Here is a 21,426-nt window from a genome sequence, read left to right on the forward strand (position 1 = left end):
GTAGTTTTACAGTGAGGGAGCAGGAGGAAAAGAAAGCGAGAAATATTTACCGCATTGCATCCTGTCGCTCCTGCCTGCAGCTTCTAATGTCATGGTCCCTGAGTCTTGGACCCAAGGCTTTTGCAAGTTTCACAAGTTCATGGTTCCTTTTTATTTTGAGTATGATTCATATTCGAGTTTGTTCCTTGTTATTCTTGAAATTTTGGGCTGTTTATTCTTTTTCTGGTATTTTGTGTCCTCTGTACTCTGTTTTTGTACTCTGAGGTTTGATATTTTGGTCATCTTTTTGGTATTTTCCTTATGTGCTTAGCTAGTCACACTGATAGTTGTAACCTTGAACCTTTTAAGTCTTTTAAGTCCTTATTTGCCTGTATATATTTTATTTGTCTGTATTTATCTTTAGTGTCACAGAGGGGTTTGCCTTTTTGTACTCGTAATAAATGTGTTCTTGGTTGAGTTTCTCCTTAGATTTTATGCTTTTACAGTGTTTTGGTTTTTATCCTGTTATTGTGAACACCTTTGTTCTTTAGTAGTTAAGTTAAATTCCTCTGCATTCTGTCTCATCTCTCCTTTCTTTTGTCTTTCAGTGTTTCTGTCTTCCCTGCATTAAGTTACTTTACTTGCTCTTTTCGTTACTTCCCTTCTTTATTGTCTTGGTTGTATTAAGCTGTGTTTGATTTCCCTGCTATTTTCACTTCCCTTGTTACCGTTTGTGTTTATATATTGTCTCAACCTTCCTTTATCCTTTCTCCTGTTGTCCATTTAGCTGTTTGTCTCCAGGTGCATCCCCTGTATTTCCTGAGCTTCTGTTCCAAGTCGTTTCCAGATATTGGGATTCCCTGGCTTTGCTCTGTGTGTATTCTTGGATTTGGACTTTGTAAATCTTTGGAGTTAATCAGCATTAAATGCTTGCTTTGTGTTTGACTTCTGTCCTGCTCTTTGGTCCTTAACCCTGTAAGACCCAACCGATCAAAACATAGCCAGAAAATTCTGATCTTTTGGAACTGAGATGTTTATTAACCCTTATAACAAAATCCATAACTTTTTTTTCTATATCATGTTGTGTGTGATATATTTTTATTATATATTTATTATATTTTTTTTGTATCACATTTGATACATTGGGTGTTTTTTGGCAACTTTTAGTATTGATCATGTTGATAAGATAGTGGTCTCAGAAACTCACGTATCAAATATGATACAAAGGGAATTATAGGGTTAAAGTAACTCTACATTCTACACAGCTGATTATGATAACTAACACACGTCATGATCAGAAATTTAGAAGAAACAGAAATAAAAGATGGTGGTGAGTTTAATGAAACAAATGAGGGTTAGTGGTGTCTAAAGTTCTGTGGATCAGTGTGTTGTTGCAGTGTTAAATTAGTGCATATAAGGCAGCAGAGTGCCGAGCCGGGGTCAGAATGTCACAGTGACCGAGGGTGGGTCTGCAATAAGCGCCCGGGCAACTCAGCTCGGCCAGCTCCCACAGTGCAGGGAGTGACTGCAGAGTACACCTGGCCTGGCAGCTTCAGAGCATACAGGGACAACTGAGAAAGGCTTCTTCCTCGGCCGCAACCCAAACTGACAAAGGGAATCATGCGCTGTGGTTGGAGCAAATAAAGCAAGGGTGGCAGTGTTAATGTGTGACTGTGCTATCATGCAGAGGTTTTTCCACGTATGCTTATGCATGTGCGTGTATGTGTGTGCATATAGTAGAGGCTCAAGGGTGGCGGGAGGAGCCCCATCTACTAACAGCTGTCTGCTTTCCTAACCTTTGTGTTTGTCATACCAGGTTAAAAGCAGGGCACAGTAAGGAGAAAAAAAAGTGAGGAAAAAGGTCAAATTGAACATAGACCAAAAAATGATGGTGCTAGAGTGCATGCATGTCAGATTTATAGAATGTATCACTATATGAAAGCAGCGTTTTGCAAGCTTGAACTGGCTGCCAAACCACTCATGAAACCGTGTCGGGAAAGTTGCTAAAAACATTTAAAAAAAAAAAAAAACTGTGAAGCTTACGTCACTCAACATCTTAGCACCGAGAAAAATAACAGACCGTGATTTAGCAGCCTTTTTTCTTACATAAATAGTGTAACTTATTGATTCAGATTCTGTTTCTTGAAGAGAAAATTAATAATTCAAGAAAAAAACATGCAGTCCACTAATATACATTCAAAATACTCCTTCCAAACATGCATATATATATCAACTGATTGCTGGGAAGGGCACACTGCCTATATGCATCTATAAGAGGTCATATCGATATGGATGCATAACCAAAAAGAAAAGAAAAACAATCAAATAAATAAATACACTCTGGGGATTGGTTTTATATAGGTAATGCGCTATTAGGCAGAGCAGTAATTTAGGATTTATTGAATATAACACAATGCATTGTGGGATTCAATCGACATTGTTTTTTAATGAAAGACCCTTTAGTCTTCAGCTGCCAGTCTTATATATAATGCATATTATTCACACTCATGACTTGAGCACTGAAATCAAAAAGAAGCCAGTAAATGAATGCTGTTATTCTGGAAATAGACTTACTCTGTGTTTGCTTGTTTGCAAGGGCGGAGGCTTATGCAGCAGGGCCCCTTTGGCAGCATGAGAAACATCTGGGCTCAGTGTTCTCTCGTGATGATAAGCTGGTGACATTACCAATGCAGACATTGCTACAGTTGCACCTCAGTAATTGGTAAATAGGCAAACAATCAACATGTTTCAGATGCATTCACAGGGCAAAACATCGGCAACACTGCTGAGGTAATCAGAAGCTTCTGTGAGATCCACAGCACAAAAATAAATAAATAAATAAAAAAATTGAGAAAGGGTGCTATACAAAGGTTTCACAAATTTCGGCACTTCACAAACAAGAGAAATAAATGAAGCATCTCATTTTAGTGGTATATTTTAATTACAAGTAAAATGTCTCACATTATTTTCACAATCCTTCATAAATCATCTTTTACGTAACCTTTTAGTGTACATCATACTATGCCATATTCTGATTGTGTTGATGCATGTGATCAAGTTATCACAGCACACACTGTTCATTGTATTTGTAGTGATACTGATTTGAGTACAGTGTTATGTTGCATTAAAAATGAATGAAAAATTTTGTGTTTCTTTAGTAGAAAAACAGGTTGAGTTCCAAAAATATCTCCTTCTTGCGCAAATTCCAGAATTAATTATTTTGGTTGCTGTTCTCATCATCTAATCACTACTCTCGTTATTTACAATTAATCTCTCCTGCAAAAATATATATATATTCACACTTTTGGAAGTTTTTTAGTTACAGTTTTTAGTTTCACCTATTTCTCCTGTAAATAATGTGGGTGCCTCTTGCTATATGACAGTGATAAATATGAAATAAAATTGTCCTGTTGATACCTTTTTACCTTCTGACTGTGAATTGAGATTTTATGTTGTTTAGTCTATTTGTGCTGAAGTAAATCTCAATTTTACTTGGCACAGAATTTAATCCTGAAGACCCTTTTTTCCCCTGCTGATGGTAATATCTTTAAAATTACACCTGGAACAATTCCAGATGTTAAGATGCTCAAACACTTTCAATATCACTGATGTGCTTGGAATTATCTTGCTATATGCTTGAGGAAATTTCATAAAATGATACAGAGAGGGGTGAATGCCCCCTTAAGAGCAAAGTAGTGCAGGCGAGCGTGGCAGCCAGTGTCACATCCCATTCCTGCCAGGTCTGAGGAATGTCCAGTCCTTGACACTTGTCCAATCTAAGCTATCTCAAGCTCTCTCCTCCAGCCTCACGCTGGCTAATCTCTCCTGACACCTCACAGAGGCCCGACAGGGAATCACTCTACCCTGAAAACAATCCACCCCTCCTCACTCTTCACCCCAAATCAGTACCACCCCCTTTTATGTCTGTCTTCCTTATATTTCTCTTTACCTTCTCCTTCCCTATCTATCCATTCCCCATTACTTCTCTGTGGCCTACTCTTCCTTTCATGTTTCCATCTGTCTTTGTCAAACCATATTCTGCTCCTTTTCTATCGTTCTCAATCTTTCCTCCCCCTGTCTTCTCTTCTCCATCCTCACTTCCTCGCTAGGTATATCATGCCCCTGTTGATGTGAATCTGTGAAAAGAAACTGTGATTGCAGATTGAGGAATAGCCTGCATTTCCCTAAGGGCTCATCTGCATTCAAAAAAGGCATTTTACTCCACTGGAGGATGTTGCTAAAGTTGGAGAGTCTTTATCTCCAAGAGCACCTTTCCAGATGGAGAGAAGCACCACAGGATCACTTCAGGATGGGACGTGGCGGGGGGAGCATAAACACAGACATCTCTCCCTGGATGCTCGTCATCCTGGATACACTTTACATTCTCCAGAGAAAAGAGAGATAAGGGATTTGCTGATAGGATCTTTTTATTGTTTGCACTGACTGTCCATAATTCGAATTCTCGCTTTAAACAGAACAAGAAACGCACATTTGCAGTCATGTTGTTTGCTGTCGCTGCAGTTGGTCTCACAGAGCGAATGAGCTCTTTTACAGATAATTTGCCTTAATTAGTGTATTTGGGATTCAAAAATTCTCGTGAGACAAGTCACTCAAAAAAATCCCATTTATTATTGAAATGTATTCAACAATTCCAAAAGATAAGATAGACAAACAAGTCATAGATTTCAATTACAAGCTGTTTGTTCTTCTCATCATATCTATAGAGGCTCCACCCTACAGAGCACAATCTCATTGGCTGCTGCGTAAAATATATGTCATTGGCTGTAGCACAGGATAACTCTGAAAAATAACAATGTAATTATGGCACGGCACATGCTAAGATGCAGACACTCACTGGTATGCACAGAATACACACATACGCACACAAACGCAAACACGCATACACTCAAACGTGCGGTCCTAATAGGCCAAGTCACTCACCCAATCAGTTTCATTCTCAAGCAAGCCATCAGGCAGCCATGTTGAGTAAATATTACCATAATGCCTGTGTGTCATTGAATATGCAGCTAATGAATGGATGACATCCAGTGAAGACACTGAAACATAAAAATTGCCCACTCACTTTCACTGTGCTTGAACGCCTCCTCTACCTCCCCATCTCACTCACTTCTGACTCTTTCTCTGCATTTGTGACCTTCTTTTCCTTGCTCGCTGCTTCTTCTTCTTCTTCATTTTTAATAACTCGCAAGAAACCTTGGAGGTCGGCATAACAGAGAAGAGGAAAGGATTGGCGTTCTTCAATTGGGTTACCTCTGAGTTTGAACATTTTCTGTATCACATAACTGGTTGTGCTGAGTGGAACATCTACATGAAGCTAGAACATTGAAAAGATTATTTGTGCCCTCCTTTAATCTGAAGAGCAGCAGGACATTTGTGACAGTGCCAGAAACAGTGTGAGGTGGTTTCTGGATAGGGTATTGTCTATATTAGATGTTTTCTTCTTCAGATACATTGGAAGTGCAGAATGTATTGTTATTCTCCACATGAATAATAGTTACCTTGTTTTACCTAGAAATGAAGAAAAACACCCACTGCTATGAAATAGTGAAACTCTTGATTTAAAGATTTGTTTTCCAGCTGTTAGAGCTCTGAGCTGCATCACAAATAACATCTCTCAGTCAAACAGGATATCTTCACAAGGGACAAATATATTCTCTTTTTCTTTTTTTGCTCATGTTGAATATTATGCATGTCTACAAAATGAAAACACAGTCTAAGGAAAATTTCACGGAACAACACTATAAGTTTCAGTCACTTCAGTCCACTGACACTGCAGCTGACTGCTGCCGCTGTGGAGAGAAGAGGTGAGATCATCCACTTAGCAGGGTTTTCATATTTGTTGATATTTCTGTGCAATGGAGCAGGGCTAAAGAGGAGAGACACTGAGAGTGAGGAGCTTTTGACCAGTGGCATTGTGGCAAGGAGTGCGGAAAAACCGGCCCACCTCCACCTAACATCCCACTCCTCCCACACACGCCCAACCGAGCTCCTCTCAGTCCTCAGGAGCTTTGCATCCAGACTTGGCTACAGAACCTGGATGTCTTGACTGATGGATACGAAGCAGAGGTGTCCGTGATGATGGAGAGAATTAGGAAAACTAGAAAGCATTCCAGGCTTTTAACACATACACCCCCTCCCCCCCGTCATACTACACTTAGTCTGAGTCTCTTCCTGTCTGACTGTCTCTGTGTCTGTGTGTTCTCAGTCTGCGTAGAGGATGAAGCCAGAGAAGGTGCTGTACTTGTTGTTGTTGCCACCGTGGGCTTTGCCTCCGTCCAGTTTGATGTAGACCTCGTCTCCTGCATCCAGATGGAGGATGACGCTGTTGGAGGCATAGTCATAGTTCTGGTCAGCATCTTGGGCAATGGCACTGGCACGAACCTGCAAGGCCAGGAGCAGATAAACACGTAAAGAAGAGGTAGCCTTCATAGTCGCTAAAGGTATCAGTGCATTAGCTTAATGTATTTAGGAAATGCTATGAATCAGGTGTCAGTCTCTCATGCTAAGACAGATAGACAGATACTATATTCACTCTTACAAGTCTATATTACTGTAAATCTAAACTAAAAGCACTTAGCGCTTGTAAGTACTCATATATCTCCAAGGATGCACAGACATTACATTTGCTATTTTGAGCGGGGAATGTGTTTGCCATTTGATCATAGAAGCTTAAGCTTGTAAGAAAATACACACAGCAAATACAGTTTTGATTACAATGGTGAATATATTCAGAAAAACCCAAACTTACAGTATTAAAATTACATTATTTTTAAAGTCGACTTAGATTAACATTTAAAATAAAGCTAGCGTCCTCTTCCTGTCTCCATGGTCTAAAGTTCATAGAATTTTTTTATTGATATTCTGCTAATTAAGAAGCAAAACTGCATTATTTATGACATGGAATAATGAAGGCGCAAAAAAGAGAAGCTTTTTTTTATCATAAGAGAGCAATAATGATTATTCAACAGGAAGACAATTTATCATTTAGGACATACATTTCGATTTGGTTTCATTTTGAGGTTGATTTTTTTTGGGGACAAATATATCTTTTTAATATTGATACTAAACCTATAAAACCGACCCAAAACTCTAGCCTCTGTGTCAGGCAGATTTATGGTTTCAATCAAGCCAGGGGTCTTTTGCAGAGCTATTATTCGACCTTGAAGCAAAATGCGCTCCAAAAGTCTCAGAAATGCAACAACAGGGCTTACTCTGGGGGGTCACAGTGTGGAGGAAATTAGAAGAAACAAAACATAAAAGATGTTTACTGAATATAAGCAGAAATATCTGATAACTAAGAAGAGTGATGGTGATGATTTGCACCAAAAGAGGAAAAAAATACTGAGCTGTTCTAACAGTGATTATTTAAGTAGGAATGAGTACTGCATAATGTTTTTCAATTCAATTCAATATTTATATAGCTCCAAATCACAACAAAAGTTGCCTCAAGCTGCTTTATACTGTAAGGTAAATAAATCCTACAACAATGCAGAGAACACAGAGAAACCCCCAACAACCATATGACCCCCTGTGGGCAAGCGCTTGAGCGACAGTGGGAAGGAAAAACTCTCTTTTAACAGGAAAAATCCTCTGGCAGAACCAGGCTCAGGAAGTGGCAGCCATCTGCCACAACCTGTTGGGGGTGAGGGGAGGGAGACAGGATTTAGACACGCTGTGAAAGACAGCCATACTAATAATAACTAATGATTAAATGCACAGAGGTGTATAAACACATATTGAGTGGAAAACATGACTGAAGAAGAAATACTCAATGCATCATGGGAATCTCCCAAAATACTTTTTTTTTGTTGTTTTGGGGTTTGCAGCTTCTGTCTGGCCACACATGTGTGTGTGTGTGTGTGTGTGTGTGTCTCTGCGTGCCTGTGTGTTTTGGCACTCTGTCTGCAGGACATTTGGAGCAGTTTCTAAATGACCTGTCTGGGGTAATTAAGGCATCCACTACAAACGTGCTATGTTTTTAAGTGTAGGTGCAGTCCCACATGAGTCTTGAAACAATAGCTGTGGTTTATCACATGTGTGTCCTTGTGTGTGTGGCAGAGAGCTGTTCTAACAGTGATTATTTAAGTAGGAATGAGTACTGCATAATGTTTTTCAATTCAATTCAATATTTATATAGCGCCAAATTGCAAAAAAAGTTGCTTCAAGCTGCTTTATATTGTAAGTCAAAAATCCTACAACAATGCAGAGAAAACAGAGAAACCCCCAACAACCATATGACCCCCTGTGGGCAAGCGCTTGAGCGACAGTGGGAAGGAAAAACTCTCTTTTAACAGGAAAAATCCTCTGGCAGAACCAGGCTCAGGAAGTGGCAGCCATCTGCCACAACCTGCCGGGGGTGAGGGGAGGGAGACAGGATTTAGACACGCTGTGAAAGACAGCCATACTAATAATAACTAATGATTAAATGCACAGAGGTGTATAAACACATAGGGAGAGGAAAACATGACTGAAGAAGAAATACTCAATGCATCATCTCCCAGGAACCTACACCTACTGCAGCGTAACTAAAGGAGGATTCAGTGTCACCTGATCCAGCCTTAGCTACACGATTTTTAAAAAAAGGACAGTTTTAAGCCCAATCTTAAAACCAGAGAGGATATCTGTCTCCCAAATCCAAACTAGGAGCTGGTTCCACAGAAGAGGGGTCTGGAAACTCAAGGCTCTGCTCCCCATTTTACTTTTAAATACCCTAGCAACCACAAGTAAGCCTGCCATCTGAGAGCAAAGTGCTCTATTAGGGTGATCCAATACTATGAGGTTTTTAAGACAAGATGGGACCCGATGATTCAAGAACTTTCTGAAACTACATTGTAAAGACTAAAATCTTTAGCGCCCTGTTTTCCAGCTGAAAGGTAAAGAGTGAAATTAAAGGCAAACCAGCTGAATGAAGATCCTAAGTTGGTCAACAACAGCTTTTATGAAAGCCTTATTCTCTATTCTCACTTCAGTCTGGCAGTAGTGCCATGCATTATTTTGTGTTGTTTTGCTTCTAGCACATTCCATTTTAAATTAAAAGAGTGCTCATCCAATTTATTATTACACTCCTACAATGTCATTCTCACGATGGTCTTTTTTATGTCTGCAGCAGTAGCAGAGATATTGTTTTTTTTTTTGTTTTTTTTGTTCACTCAACATCCTTGTTTGCATCCTTGACAAAAATCTGGCACCAATTCAGCTGAAGACAGTGGTGAGTTGCACAAGTAGCAGCTAATATAGCCTCGAGCTGTAAGCTTTTAGCAGAGATGAGGAGTGGGCTCAAAGGCTCTAGTATTCCAACTTCTTTCTAACTTCACACCTCCAAATTATTTTTCAGATTTAAACTTCATTAGTGACACCAGTTGAAGAAACATAAGGCTTTACACAACCTTTTAAAAACACATTTAGAGATTATTATCAAGATCTGAAAGTGTAAAATTGGCTTTAAACAATGAATATGAGCTCTGAGGAAGAATTCACTTTAATGTGGAGTGAACAGACTCATTGCTCTTCTTCACCCCCTTTTATTTAGGACTAGAGTAATAGGCTGGCAATCCTGACATACAAATGCAGACAACCATGTAGATTTTACAGCTTAATGGTCGGATGATCAGCCACGATGACCCCTAAAGGAAACAGCCAAGAAAAGGAAAAGAAGAAGAAGAGGTAGGATGTTCTTTATGGGACAAGTCTGTAGCTTCAATTATAGCAAATGCTGAAAATCAAACTTAAGGCAAAAGACAGAGAAGCAAGCAAGAAGTGGATGTGGATTCAGTAAATATACATAAACCGGTAATAGTAATTAACAGCAAAGGCACTGGAGCCAAATATTCTCGCACACTTTTTGTTTTACGCTAGTGAAAATAATGACACAAACACAGTCAGCATGTCCTTGACATATGACACATGCCTCAAACGAGGAAAAACCACATCACTGGTAATATGTGTTTGTCTTTCATTTCCTTTCTAGACTTCATTGTTATGTACATCACAAAAACTGTGATGTGATGGTTCAAGGCCTTTCCACCATAGACCTCAGAGCTGGTGCAGATCCCAATGCAACACTCTGACACAGAGGTGTACCTATAACAAATCATTTTTTGGGTGTTTAAATGTAAGAAGTCTGTGATCTAAATGTAAAGACTAAAAAACACCAGCTTTAATTTTCATTGCATATTTACTGCTCTGGAACAACTTGTGAAAAAAAACAAAAACTAGATGAGATCATAGAGTGAACTTGTTTAAGGTTAGAACAATTCAGCATTTACACCTGAACTTGTGGAGCATCGTTATCGTTAATGCGGACTCCTTATTTTGTGATTAACTGATTCTGACTCTTTTTTAGTGCTTTGTTTGGTCCCTACCAACTCATCTGGGAAATTGTCGACTTCATATCAGGTAAATGCTCCACTATGCTCACCAGCTAATTGTGCAAGAATATGTCTACTGTTGTTTTTTAGAAAACAGCTGCTTCTTACCTGAAATGGCAATAAGAAGGCAGTGTGGGTGAACCAAAACAGTAGATCTGAGACCAGAAAGCTAAACAATGAACTGTAACACTCTGTAAAGCAGAAGTCAACTAAGAATTCCCTGCATTTTCATTGTTAATTACGCTTGTCGTTGTTTTTAAATCGCTATCAGTTATAATCTTTTTCACTCAACCAGTGTTGTGTTTGGTGTAGAGAACCAAAAAAAACATAAGACGAAAAAGCAAAACACACAAAAAAGTGTAACTCTCTACTTAGTGTCTGCATCGTGTCTCAGTGCTATTAAACAGTTACTAACTAGACAAACTGCATCATATGTAACTCAAATGGAGCAGAATCGAACGGGAAGATCATTAATTCTCTAGAGATGGAAAAAAAGAAAGCACTGTACATCCTTAAAAGTATCTTGTGGTTAAATAAGCCTATTAAGCACTTAGTCTGGTCAGTAAGGTTGAATCCAAATCAATAGTTCGTGTGCATTTGCAGTGTTTCTTGTGGCTCATTATGGGGTCTCCAAAGTCTGTTTCAGGCCTATCTTTAACTCAGTGTCCACAAATCTTTAAATCTGGGATTTTTGAGTGGGAGTCGACAAGCAGCTCAACAGGCGTGCCCAATAATGCTGAGAATGCCCAATAATTAGTTGCCCTGTTTAAAGGGAACACACACAACAGGCATATTGACAAATGTTTGGGCAAGCCAGCTACTGACAGAGCTCTCCTGCACAGAAGGTATCACTGGTGCCAAATCTAATGGGGAACCTAAAACAGATTTTCTTTGCATTTAAATGTATAAAATAATAATAATATATAGATTATTTGTGTAATTTAAATATGTGTCATTGACTAATGAAGCATTTTTTTTAATTAAAAAACCTTTTTCTATTGTCTTTCCTGCTACAACAGCTAATGCTGTCAGTACTAAACTCTTAGCTCATCTTCTGTTGATTTTTGAAAACCTGCTGTTGGAAACATAAAAGTGTGCAGAGGATGTGCAGAGGCGTACAAAGTCTTATTAAAATAGCAAATGTAAAGCTTGCATGAACTCGGCATTCAGTAGTTTGAATAACTGTTACATGAGCTCGACCTGACAATTACGTGTATTTATAAAAGATTTATTTAAAATTCTGCATTTTTAAGCTTTAAATGGTTCAATATTGAAAAAGCCTCTGATAGAAACCATAGAATTCTTTCAGGGAAGCTTTTTGGAGCCAGTAAGTGCTTCTCTTCTGCAGCGATACAATGATGAACAGCCAGGCGTACACAAAAGGCTACAGTGGGTCGTGAAATCAAAAACAGAGGTGTTCTTTAACCGCAACTGTAAAAAGCATTTGAGTCTCAAGATGTCATATTTAAGACACCGTATTTACAACCTGGTATGTATGCTGTTAATGCTACATCTTACTTTAGGTGCAGCTACATTTCTGCTAATACCCCCAGAAATAATAATAATAATACCCCCACAGTGAGAGAAATGGCTTGGTCAGTATTAACATGTGTGACAACGATTCTGCTATAGAGTCAACATAATGCAAAATCTTATACTTTGTTACTTGCAGATATGTTTTATGAACTCTTCTTTGTATTACCTTTAGCTCACTGCTTTAAATTCAAGTCAAGACTGACACTTCTTCAGCTTTCCACTTTAAAAAAAAATGTTTGGATTAAAACAACACTTGATAAAAGACTGTGAAATTAATCAGAAAAGTGATATGCAAGTTTAAAAGGACAGACAACTTAAAGAACAAGCGAAACTATGACTAACTTTGTGAAGGTGCGACTTCTGCTTCATAATTAACAAGTGAGATAGATGTAAGAAAGGTGGAAAGTTGTGGAGGGCTTGACAAGTTCTCTAACAGCACGCTGTGGACAGTGTCACACTGGTACGAAATGTGCAAATGCTGTAAAGGCTAATTTTGGATAATGAAATTCCGAGGAGAGGTTTTAAGATCCAGAAGTAATATATGGAATATTGTACATTTTTTTCTTATTGTTTATCCTCCTGATTAAATCTAGCGCAGCTCATATCGATGTGCAAACAAAACCTCCTGTTCTGATTCTAAGATGCCAGCGTCCGGTGCATAGTAATACGAAATGATATGCAATGAGTGTGCAAAGTCAACACCGTCTTATTAGAGGGTTACCGCCTTGGATTGTAGGGGAAGCAGGTGATGATGGCTCTGGAGGATTTGTCAGTTGAGATTTTTAATGAAACTTTACCAAAATATTTGCTTTGCAGGCAGTCGCACAGAAGCAGGGAACCTCTGGCAATGTCACAGATGTGTAATATCGTTAAGTTATTCTCTTTCCTTGCTTTTTAAAGGGCTAAATTTAGGCCATCTTGAAGTAAATGATTTATGGGATTTTGGTGGGGGAGGAGATGAACAATACAAATATAACGTTTTCTTTTGGCAGAGATGGAATGAGCAAAGCCCTGGTGAAAGCAAACTTCCCTGAAATCCTTCTAGTTCATCCACAATGATATTTTTGTTTTGTTTTGTTTCTTTGCTCTAATGGTTTTTATCCCCTTCTGAGACTAACTGCCGCAGTCTAGACCTCCTTCGCTTGCTTTCAGTGATAAGCATGCATGAATAAAACCTCTCACTATTTTTGAAATAATGATCAGGGAGCTCCTATTGGAGCTGTTTTTCTTTTTCTCTTTTCTCCCCCCCTCCCGCTTTCACTCCTCTGCACAAAACTTGCTTGCGATATGAGCCAGAGGTCTAAATTCAGGGTATGGCAGATGTATAGCCAGAGATGAGCAGGACAAACAGCCAACTGGCAGTGCGTGACCTTGACACGGAATATGTAGAGGAACTTTGACAAGACAAACAAAGCGTGAGGCCGTAAGCGGCGGCTCCAGCGATGGTAAATGAGGTGTCAGGCGATGTTGTCTTCCTCGTGGCTGCTCGTGCATGTTTGAATCCGTCATATCATCAACATGATGGCCTTTATTGAATAATATTTAAGACAAAAAAATACAGGGCTGTGCTTGGACTTAATAATGCATGCTGTAACAGTGCGGTTTCTCTTAAATGTGAATGTTACAGCTATCAGTAATGATAGCATTAATCTGAAGGATGAATTTGTGGAACATTATTAAAACCGTCACTCATCCTCAGTCACTTGGGATTTCCTTTACAATCAACCTATTATCTAAAAGGCGCTTTGCATTATTTTCATTCAGCTAACGCAGCTTGCTGAGTTTAATTGTGAACTCTGTAAAAATTCAGTTTTTATTCTTTATCTGTTGTCTGCCACAAGACAGGCCTGAAACATCTCAATGGGACAGTGATCTTACAAGAGGCTTTGTCACTGTGACAAGGACATGTCTCGTGGCTTCTCTGACAGGGATTTGTTGACTTGATGTTGAGCCTCCATTTTGGATCAACGAGTCTATTGGTCCCCTTTAAATCAAAGTGTACTGCCATCTAATTGTGTTTGAACATTCCAGCCGTGAACCGCATGCCTAATGGCAGCTTAGATAGCACGCCATCTCTACCGAGCCCTATTCAACGCATTCCTGCGACACACATGCAAACGCACACACGCGCCATGACAGAGCAACACAAAGAGAGACATGCTACATCGAAATGCATTTTTATGCAGCCGCGTGCACTAGAGATACAATTTTACTAAAGTAATGAGAACAGGAAAGTACGAGGGGTTGCAAGAGAATTGTACTGTCAGAAAGTGGCATGTGTTTACACGTTCATTTGTTGGAGACCTAAGTGAAAACATGATAAGAGAAGTGAAATGGTAACAGGAGATTTGCCATCTGTCAGAAGCGAGTAAAAAAAGGTCTCCTGAATTAATTTCACCAGCTGTTCTCTTTGTACCTGCTCAGCCTGCTTTGAAATGCAGTGACTTTACAGCACAGGCCTCTCACTGTTTATGAAACTGCCTACAGTAATGCTTAAGGTGAGCTTGGTATCATTTGTTAGTTCATTAGTTTATAGCATGTAGCAGCAGTACCTGATACAAATACCGTAAAACCTTTTCCCAGGGCCTGATTATTAGTATTGCAGTTAATCAGTGGTGACAAAGAGGATGAAACTCGGGCAGCTTCTCCTGAAAGAGCCACTGAAAGAAGCCTGTCAGAGGAAACAGTGGTGGGGGAGAAAAAAAGAGGAATGAACTTTGACCCGCAATCCAGCCACTCTTTTCTTTGTTGTGTCTGCTTCATCGCGGTCAGTTAATTACCGAGATACACAGCACAGTCTGCCTCGAGCATCACCACCAAAACCACAATCACTGCTTCTAGCATTGTCTGAAAAGACACTTTCACTGCAAAATTTTCAACCTTTGTTCACATTGAGCCTGTTTTCCAGTTTGTTTCATAGTAATCCTCGAGGCACCGAGAGTTTCCTTTTTTCTTACCGAGAAAGCTACAAAAAAGGTAAAGTGGGTTTCTGTATACGTGTTGGACGAGAGCGAGAATGTCAGCTTTGTTATGACATGTGTTTTTCGTATAGTAGTCTGTGTCGTTCTTACTGGGCAGTTATTTTACCCATACTCATTTTAAGGAGGGCATGAAGTGTTAAACACGCTGAGTTATGTAGCAGACTGTGAGTCATTTGGAGCCATTGACTTGCTGCTTTCCTGTGAAGAGGGAGAGAATAATTGTGGGTATCAGTGAAGACTGAAATCGGGGGACGTCTAAATGTCAGGGGCGTGAGGACGAGAGATAGAGAGAGATGTTTGCATAAGAGGGCCAGGGGCACTTGTCTATCTCCCATATGGCCCTCATTATAATGAAGAAGCCTTGTGAGTCAACACCATAGCATCCTTGAGTCAGCCAGTCACAGGAGACAATCCATAGCCTATTTTGGACCGTATGTTTTAGGTCTCTCAGTACTTGAGATATTAGACATTATCAGTATTTCATGAGTTACTTAATCTGAGATGCCAGCTCAGATGGTCTGTGCACTGCTGAGCTGTAATAGCTCTCTATTTGAGAAGCTCAGTGTAAAATGTTTTAAAAGTAATTGAATGATTACTGACAAGTGGTGGGCAGCTTTCGAGCAACTTTTGAAACTTCACCAATAAATGATAGATTTTCTCTCAGTGCTTTCAGATGACAGCCCGATGTCATCTTGACATTTCCAATCTGTGTGGTATTTCCTAACAACGTGGGCCAATCTTCATTTAATAGCCCTCGCACCTAATTAGGCCAGCTCTAATGTTCCACTCGGCAGAGTGTCAAATCCAATGTCCAATTACACAGCAGATCAAGGCCAAAGGTCCGCCTTCACTACCTCTCAGGCTGATTATAGAAGAAGTGCCATGATATACATCACATAGAAACAGGTCTGTCAGAAGAAGAAAGAAACGCACATACATGGGCACACACGCTTCCACACACACACGCATAAGGGGATCAATACCGCAGGCAAAGAGGCAAAGAGGGACTGAGGGTAGCTCACTAAAACCCCGCCTGTCTATTTCAGACAGAGTCTCTCTGTTACACCAGGCGAACGCACAGAGGCCTCTCAGTGCTGAAGTCAGACCACGATGAAGAATAGCAGGTCTGAACATTACCAGAATGTTAAAATCAATCTGTCTGTGAAGGTTCTCACTCACAAAATCAATCAAGTCGAAGTATTGATGTATCTGTGTGCAGATAATGCAACGATAACTGAAATGACTGAAAATCTGCCTTCTTTTCTGAAATCGTATTTGGTTTAATTAAAACTTAACTTGTTTGCTGCACCTTTTTTTCTTCTTCTAAAACATATGTCAATAATCGAATCAAGCGGAGCAGACCTTCTCCAGATGGCTCAGCTTCCCTTGTTTAATGTTGGGATTGACACCAGATGCTAAACACAATGCGTGGGTTTCACCTGGATACACAGCAACAAGATAAACAGCCTTGTGCTCATGTGTATCAGAGCTGAAGTCCCACCTGGAGGTGTCTTTATGAGAAGAGATGGGCTGAGGCAAATGGTTTGACTGAGAAATGACATGTGACTGAGATGGGTTTTGGTTAAAAAAAAAATACATTTTTTTTTTCCTATGGATGAGTTGAAGGATGGTTCACTTTAACTTATTCTGTTGTAGTGCAATGCATCACTTGAAAGAATTGAAGAATATTGATGGCATTGTGTTTTAGGAAATCGATCCTGTGATACAGCAACCCGGATTCTCTTTTAAAAGAAGTTTTTCTTTTTCAGAAGATGAAAACTTTCTGCTCCTTTAGAAAAGTGAGCTTCTGTAGACCAGATGCAGAGGAGAGATGGAGGGCAGTGCACAGTTGGGGTGGGTTGAGGCAGTGGGTTAGAAAGGAGGGGCAATCATGCACGCGTGTGTGTGTGAGCATGTGCGAATGTGTGTGTATGTAAGGAGGAGACTGCTGCGGTAATTGCTAGGGAAGAGCCATGTGCACGAAGGACGTTGAAGCTTATTAAAGGAGGAGACAGAGTGATTATTCACTATGGTCCTCTTGAGAGACTGACGCTGAAGTCATTGCTTTTAATTAACTCTGAAACGGTTTTGCGGATTAATAACAATATTAAGAAGGGAACGGAGAGGAAAAGCGCAAACACATCCTGGATCTGGTTCAAGCTTTTTAATTACAATTAAATAGACTCGATGGCACAATAGCACAATAACTATCTCTTTTCTGTCCTCTTTCTTTCTTCTCCTTTTACTGCGTCTATTAAATTTATCTTCTTATAGCCGCTGCCATGTCTCTCAGGATGTGTCCAAGACAGGTTATAGCAAAGCATTGATTTATTGGAAAGAGTTTAGGATCGGTTGGGATATTTGGCACAAAAATAAAAAGAACATGCAAAGAAGAAGCCAAAAAAAAGTGTGAGAAGAGGAAGCTGGAAAGTGAATAAAGTGTGCTGTGCTGAAAATAGATTTTCCTTTTGTTTGTTTACCAAAAACTGCAACTTTTTGCTCTAGCTTGAAAAGTGTCAAAGTTCTGGAGACAGTGTTTGGATTCTACTTGGTGCCCTTTGCCAAGTTAAAACACAAAGTGGAAGAAGCGGAGAAGAAATAAAGTAACCTCTGGATGCTTATGTTCGAAACAGCTTGTAAGAACCCCAGGAGTAGGAGGTGCACATGCTGGAGTAAAACAGTTCTGCAAGGCCTGGAAACCCACCACTTCAATAACGCCAAAAGATGATAAAATACTAGTATTGTCTGCAATTCCCTGGCCTCCCCTATCCCAACTCACAGTGTAGCTTTTTGCAGCCTTAATGAGCTGAGTAAAGCACCAGTGTGACTGTAGGAGTTTCAGTTTGACTCTGAACACTTCATCAGAGATGTAGCACAAGTTGCCCAACATTTATAACTATTCACAGTCATTTACACAAACTAAGTCTCTGGGGCCTCCTCCATCAGCCAAGCAACCTAATAAACACCATGAAAGGACTGAACATTTATGCATAAGCTGTTCATAGGACAAAGGAAGACAGAGAAAGAGAAGCAGTTACCACTTTATAAACATTACGCGGGTCTCTGGTGATGCACACTGTGTGCGTCTAACTTAAGTACCTCCACACCCTCCTCTTGGGAGCACAATGAAGCGGGAACAGAAGGCGTTTTATAGGAACATATGTTCTTCTTCCCCTATTATATATCAATGCTTTTACGCCCACCCAGAAACATTACTGTTGAGTGAGACATTATACTGTATATAGAAGGCAAATGTTGTAACTCTTTTTTTCTCCCTGGCTTTAAACTTGGTGAGGTTAAAGGATTTAACCTCTACCTCCCTGGGTGACACAGTAGGTTCACACCAAATCTTATTTCATCTCTAAATCTCACATATCATGACCACAGCACTTGTTTTTGAGCACCCCATGTTAACTATTGCATATTTACATTGTTTTTTAAACAGGTCGCTTCACTTTACAAAAGTGAAAATAGCCATTATATTTTTTTATAGTATTTAATAAATGTGAAGCAGGTCTTTTAAATTGCAATTGGAGGCTGAGTCTCAGAGAATCAGTCTCATTGCTGTGGATCAGGCTGTGAATCACTGTGAAACTCTAAACGTGGTACAAATATAATACATTTCATGTGACTTGAAACAAGTATTCTCATATGATGTTAATTTAAAGCTGAAATGTCTGTCACATTTCCTAAACAATGAATATTGTGTCTCAGTTTGGGTAAAGTATTCTGACCATGCATGGTGGCAAGGAATTAAGTGCAGCAGAGCTTGTAACGCATCCAGTTTCAGCCCACATTAGTAAAGCATAATAATGTGTGAAGTGCAATGTGAAGGTTATTATTTTTATTATTGTTATTTGCCATGATTTCTTCTCCTATAATAGAGATTTTATTGTTTCGTGTCAAGTGTGCAGTTTGCAGGTTCAAACGTGAAATCAGGTAAAATAGATTTATTTTTATAAACACGGATTTTAATTTCTTTACTGCAAATACTGCTTTTTGGTGACTGTGATTACACTTGCAGCAAACTACAGTGTTTGATATGGGCTCAGCCTCAAGCTGGTTAAGCAAAGCAAAGAATAACTGTAGAATGGCATCCGATCTGCTTACAGGCAAAACGTTTTTCAGAGCCGTTTTGAAGATAAGAGATCTGACGGCGGGTGGGAAGCCTGAGCTGGCACGCATTGCCAACCTGAGAAGACCCTCCGGGGCGCGCAATAATGTTAGCTCCCCCATTAAAATGATGCATCAAAGAAAGCGATAATAGATCATGCAGACGTCCTAATGCATTTAATACGACTGTAAAGGCAGATGGATTGGTCCGCTGTGTCCGCTAAGCTTTCACATGTAATGTACAGTTAATATGTTGTAAGCGAAATTTCACATTTCCCCATCTGCTACTTTCACTCACAGCGCATAAGAGTTTAAAGTTATGTCGCAGCAGAATGTTATAATAATAATATTATTAATAATACTTACAATAACCCTCCCTACTGACATATATGGAGTATAATTCGTCCTCCGAAATTGATAAAATGAAAGTAAAGCCCTTTAGAAAATTCAGTCTTGTAGGTTAAAAAATACTTTCTACTTCTGCAATTTGATTTAATAAACACTCGAGCGTTTTCACTCTAAAACAATTTAGATACTCAACTCCTTGCAAAAACTGCGATCACGTTGCTTCCACTTCAGGAAAATCGATACGCACGAAATTTTTTTCTTTTTCTATTTCTTTTTTTGTTTTTTGGCTAATTTTACAGTGTACAAGCAAAAAGATCGGTCGCACCCTACGCTCAGTCCACACCGTGACCGTCCTCTAGATCGCGGGACGCGGCAGTGTCAGGACGCATCATGCAAAGAGGGGACGCACTTGCAAACGGTCAACACATCTTTATCTCTAGGCGCGGTGTATGCCACAGCTGCGCGCTCTAGGCTTTGAAGGCGGACGACAGATGCCCAACTTGTCTCGCAATGTCACTTTTTATTTGCAGGGTGTGTCATGAAGCTACTTCTTTAAGCAAGAGAGCCACAGAGGAAGCGGGAGAGGACAGGAGAGTGAGCATCAGAGGAGTCAGATAGTCTTACGCTGAGAAAGAAAACTCAGAAAAAGTTTCAAAGCACTAACCTGGCCATTCTTGCAGAGGTCTGCCCACATGCTTGTGCCGTCCCCTCCTCTCATCAGCACATGGTAGATGAAGAAGTATGTACCCGGTATGCTGCAGATGAACTTGCCCGAAATGCCATCATAGTTGTTGCCTAAGTTGGTGACCACATCGTCAAACTTGAGGATCTCGTAGCCTTCGTGGGGATTTTTAAGCCCTGCATAGAAGGCCACCCGAGGTACTGTGCTGTAGGTGGCTGTGCTGATAGCTCCATTACCCCCCAGACCCAAAATCCCAGTCCTTCCTTGATCTCCTCTGTCACCAGGAGGTCCAGCTGGTCCTGGTGGCCCTGGTGGCCCTTGTTCTCCTGGCGGTCCAGGTGGTCCTGGCTTGCCTGGCCTGCCAGGCTTCCCCTGTGGGCCCTGCAGTAAGGTGGAGGGTGGAAGCACATTGCTGTGGTCACTCAACGCCTCTGCTTCAGCCTGAAGACCGGTGGAGCTCGTGCTGCTGGCTGGAGTGCCTTTGTTCATGTAGGGATCACACACCATACGGCAGGTGCCCAGCATCTCATAGTGGCTGGCATCTGTACCCACGGAGCTGACGAGCACGGGGATGAGCACCACCAGCACCAGGACCAGCATAACCCCTACGGCAGCCGCCACCAGGGTCTTCCTCCCGATGCTGAGTCGGGGAAGAGGCTGCGCTGCCAGCGTGGGTCTCCCGGGGGCGGAAATGGTGACTGCTTGGTGTGGGGAGCCTGTCACCGAGGAAAGGGATCCACAGATCCCAAGAAGAGTTGCAAGAGGAGCGGCGAGTGTGTGAGGGTGAGACAAAGACCCACATACACTTGATACACCTCACTGCTCCACTAAGTCACTCTAAAGTAACCAAGCAGTCACTCACACACACAAAAAATACTTAAGGAAACCCAAGCATCCACACAAAGACATTCAGCACGTACTTACAAACACAATCTGACTTGTGAGAAGAAGCAAGAAGGATGCAGAGCCCAAAGGAATGGAGTGAGAGACAGAGGGAGCGAGACAGAGAGAGTGAGAGTGAGAGAGAGAGAGAGAGAGGGAGAGAGAGAGAGGATGATGAGAGTGGGTGAGTGTGAGAGAAACAGAGCAGTCACTGGATCTCTGTGAGTGTGTGTCTGTGTGTGTGTGTGTGTGTGTGTGTATATAGTGAGTTAGTGGAGCCGGATTCTCAGGCTTGGCTTTTTATATGGCAGAGCAGCGGAGCCTCCCCCCTTCCCCTCTGCTCCCCTACCAAGTGAGGGGCTGGTGTGGCTACGTCCCCTTCTCTCTCTCTCACTCTCTCTCTCTCTCTCTCTCTCTGGCTCACTCAGTAGAAGGACTCTCATCACACTGCATTTCTTTCAGCCAGGCTCCGAAACCACAGAGGAACCACAACAACCCCCTGACCACCTTGCTCCCC

General features: G+C 40.7%; 1 protein-coding gene across 1 annotated transcript; it reads right to left on the reverse strand.

The window, feature by feature from the left end:
- Positions 1–4,677: 4,677 nt before the first annotated feature.
- LOC116312520 (C1q-related factor) lies at positions 4,678–20,932 on the reverse strand. The gene is made up of 2 exons (XM_031729967.2): positions 20,010–20,932; positions 4,678–6,381 (listed from the first exon to the last, which is right to left on the reverse strand). The coding sequence occupies exons 1-2, from the start codon at positions 20,625–20,627 to the stop codon at positions 6,202–6,204; spliced, it is 798 nt and encodes a 265-aa protein (XP_031585827.1). The 5' UTR covers positions 20,628–20,932; the 3' UTR covers positions 4,678–6,201.
- Between the last annotated feature and the right edge of the window lie 494 nt (positions 20,933–21,426).

The sequence above is a fragment of the Oreochromis aureus genome, linkage group 4, assembly GCF_013358895.1.
Source record: "Oreochromis aureus strain Israel breed Guangdong linkage group 4, ZZ_aureus, whole genome shotgun sequence".
In the NCBI taxonomy this organism is placed as follows: domain Eukaryota; kingdom Metazoa; phylum Chordata; class Actinopteri; order Cichliformes; family Cichlidae; genus Oreochromis; species Oreochromis aureus.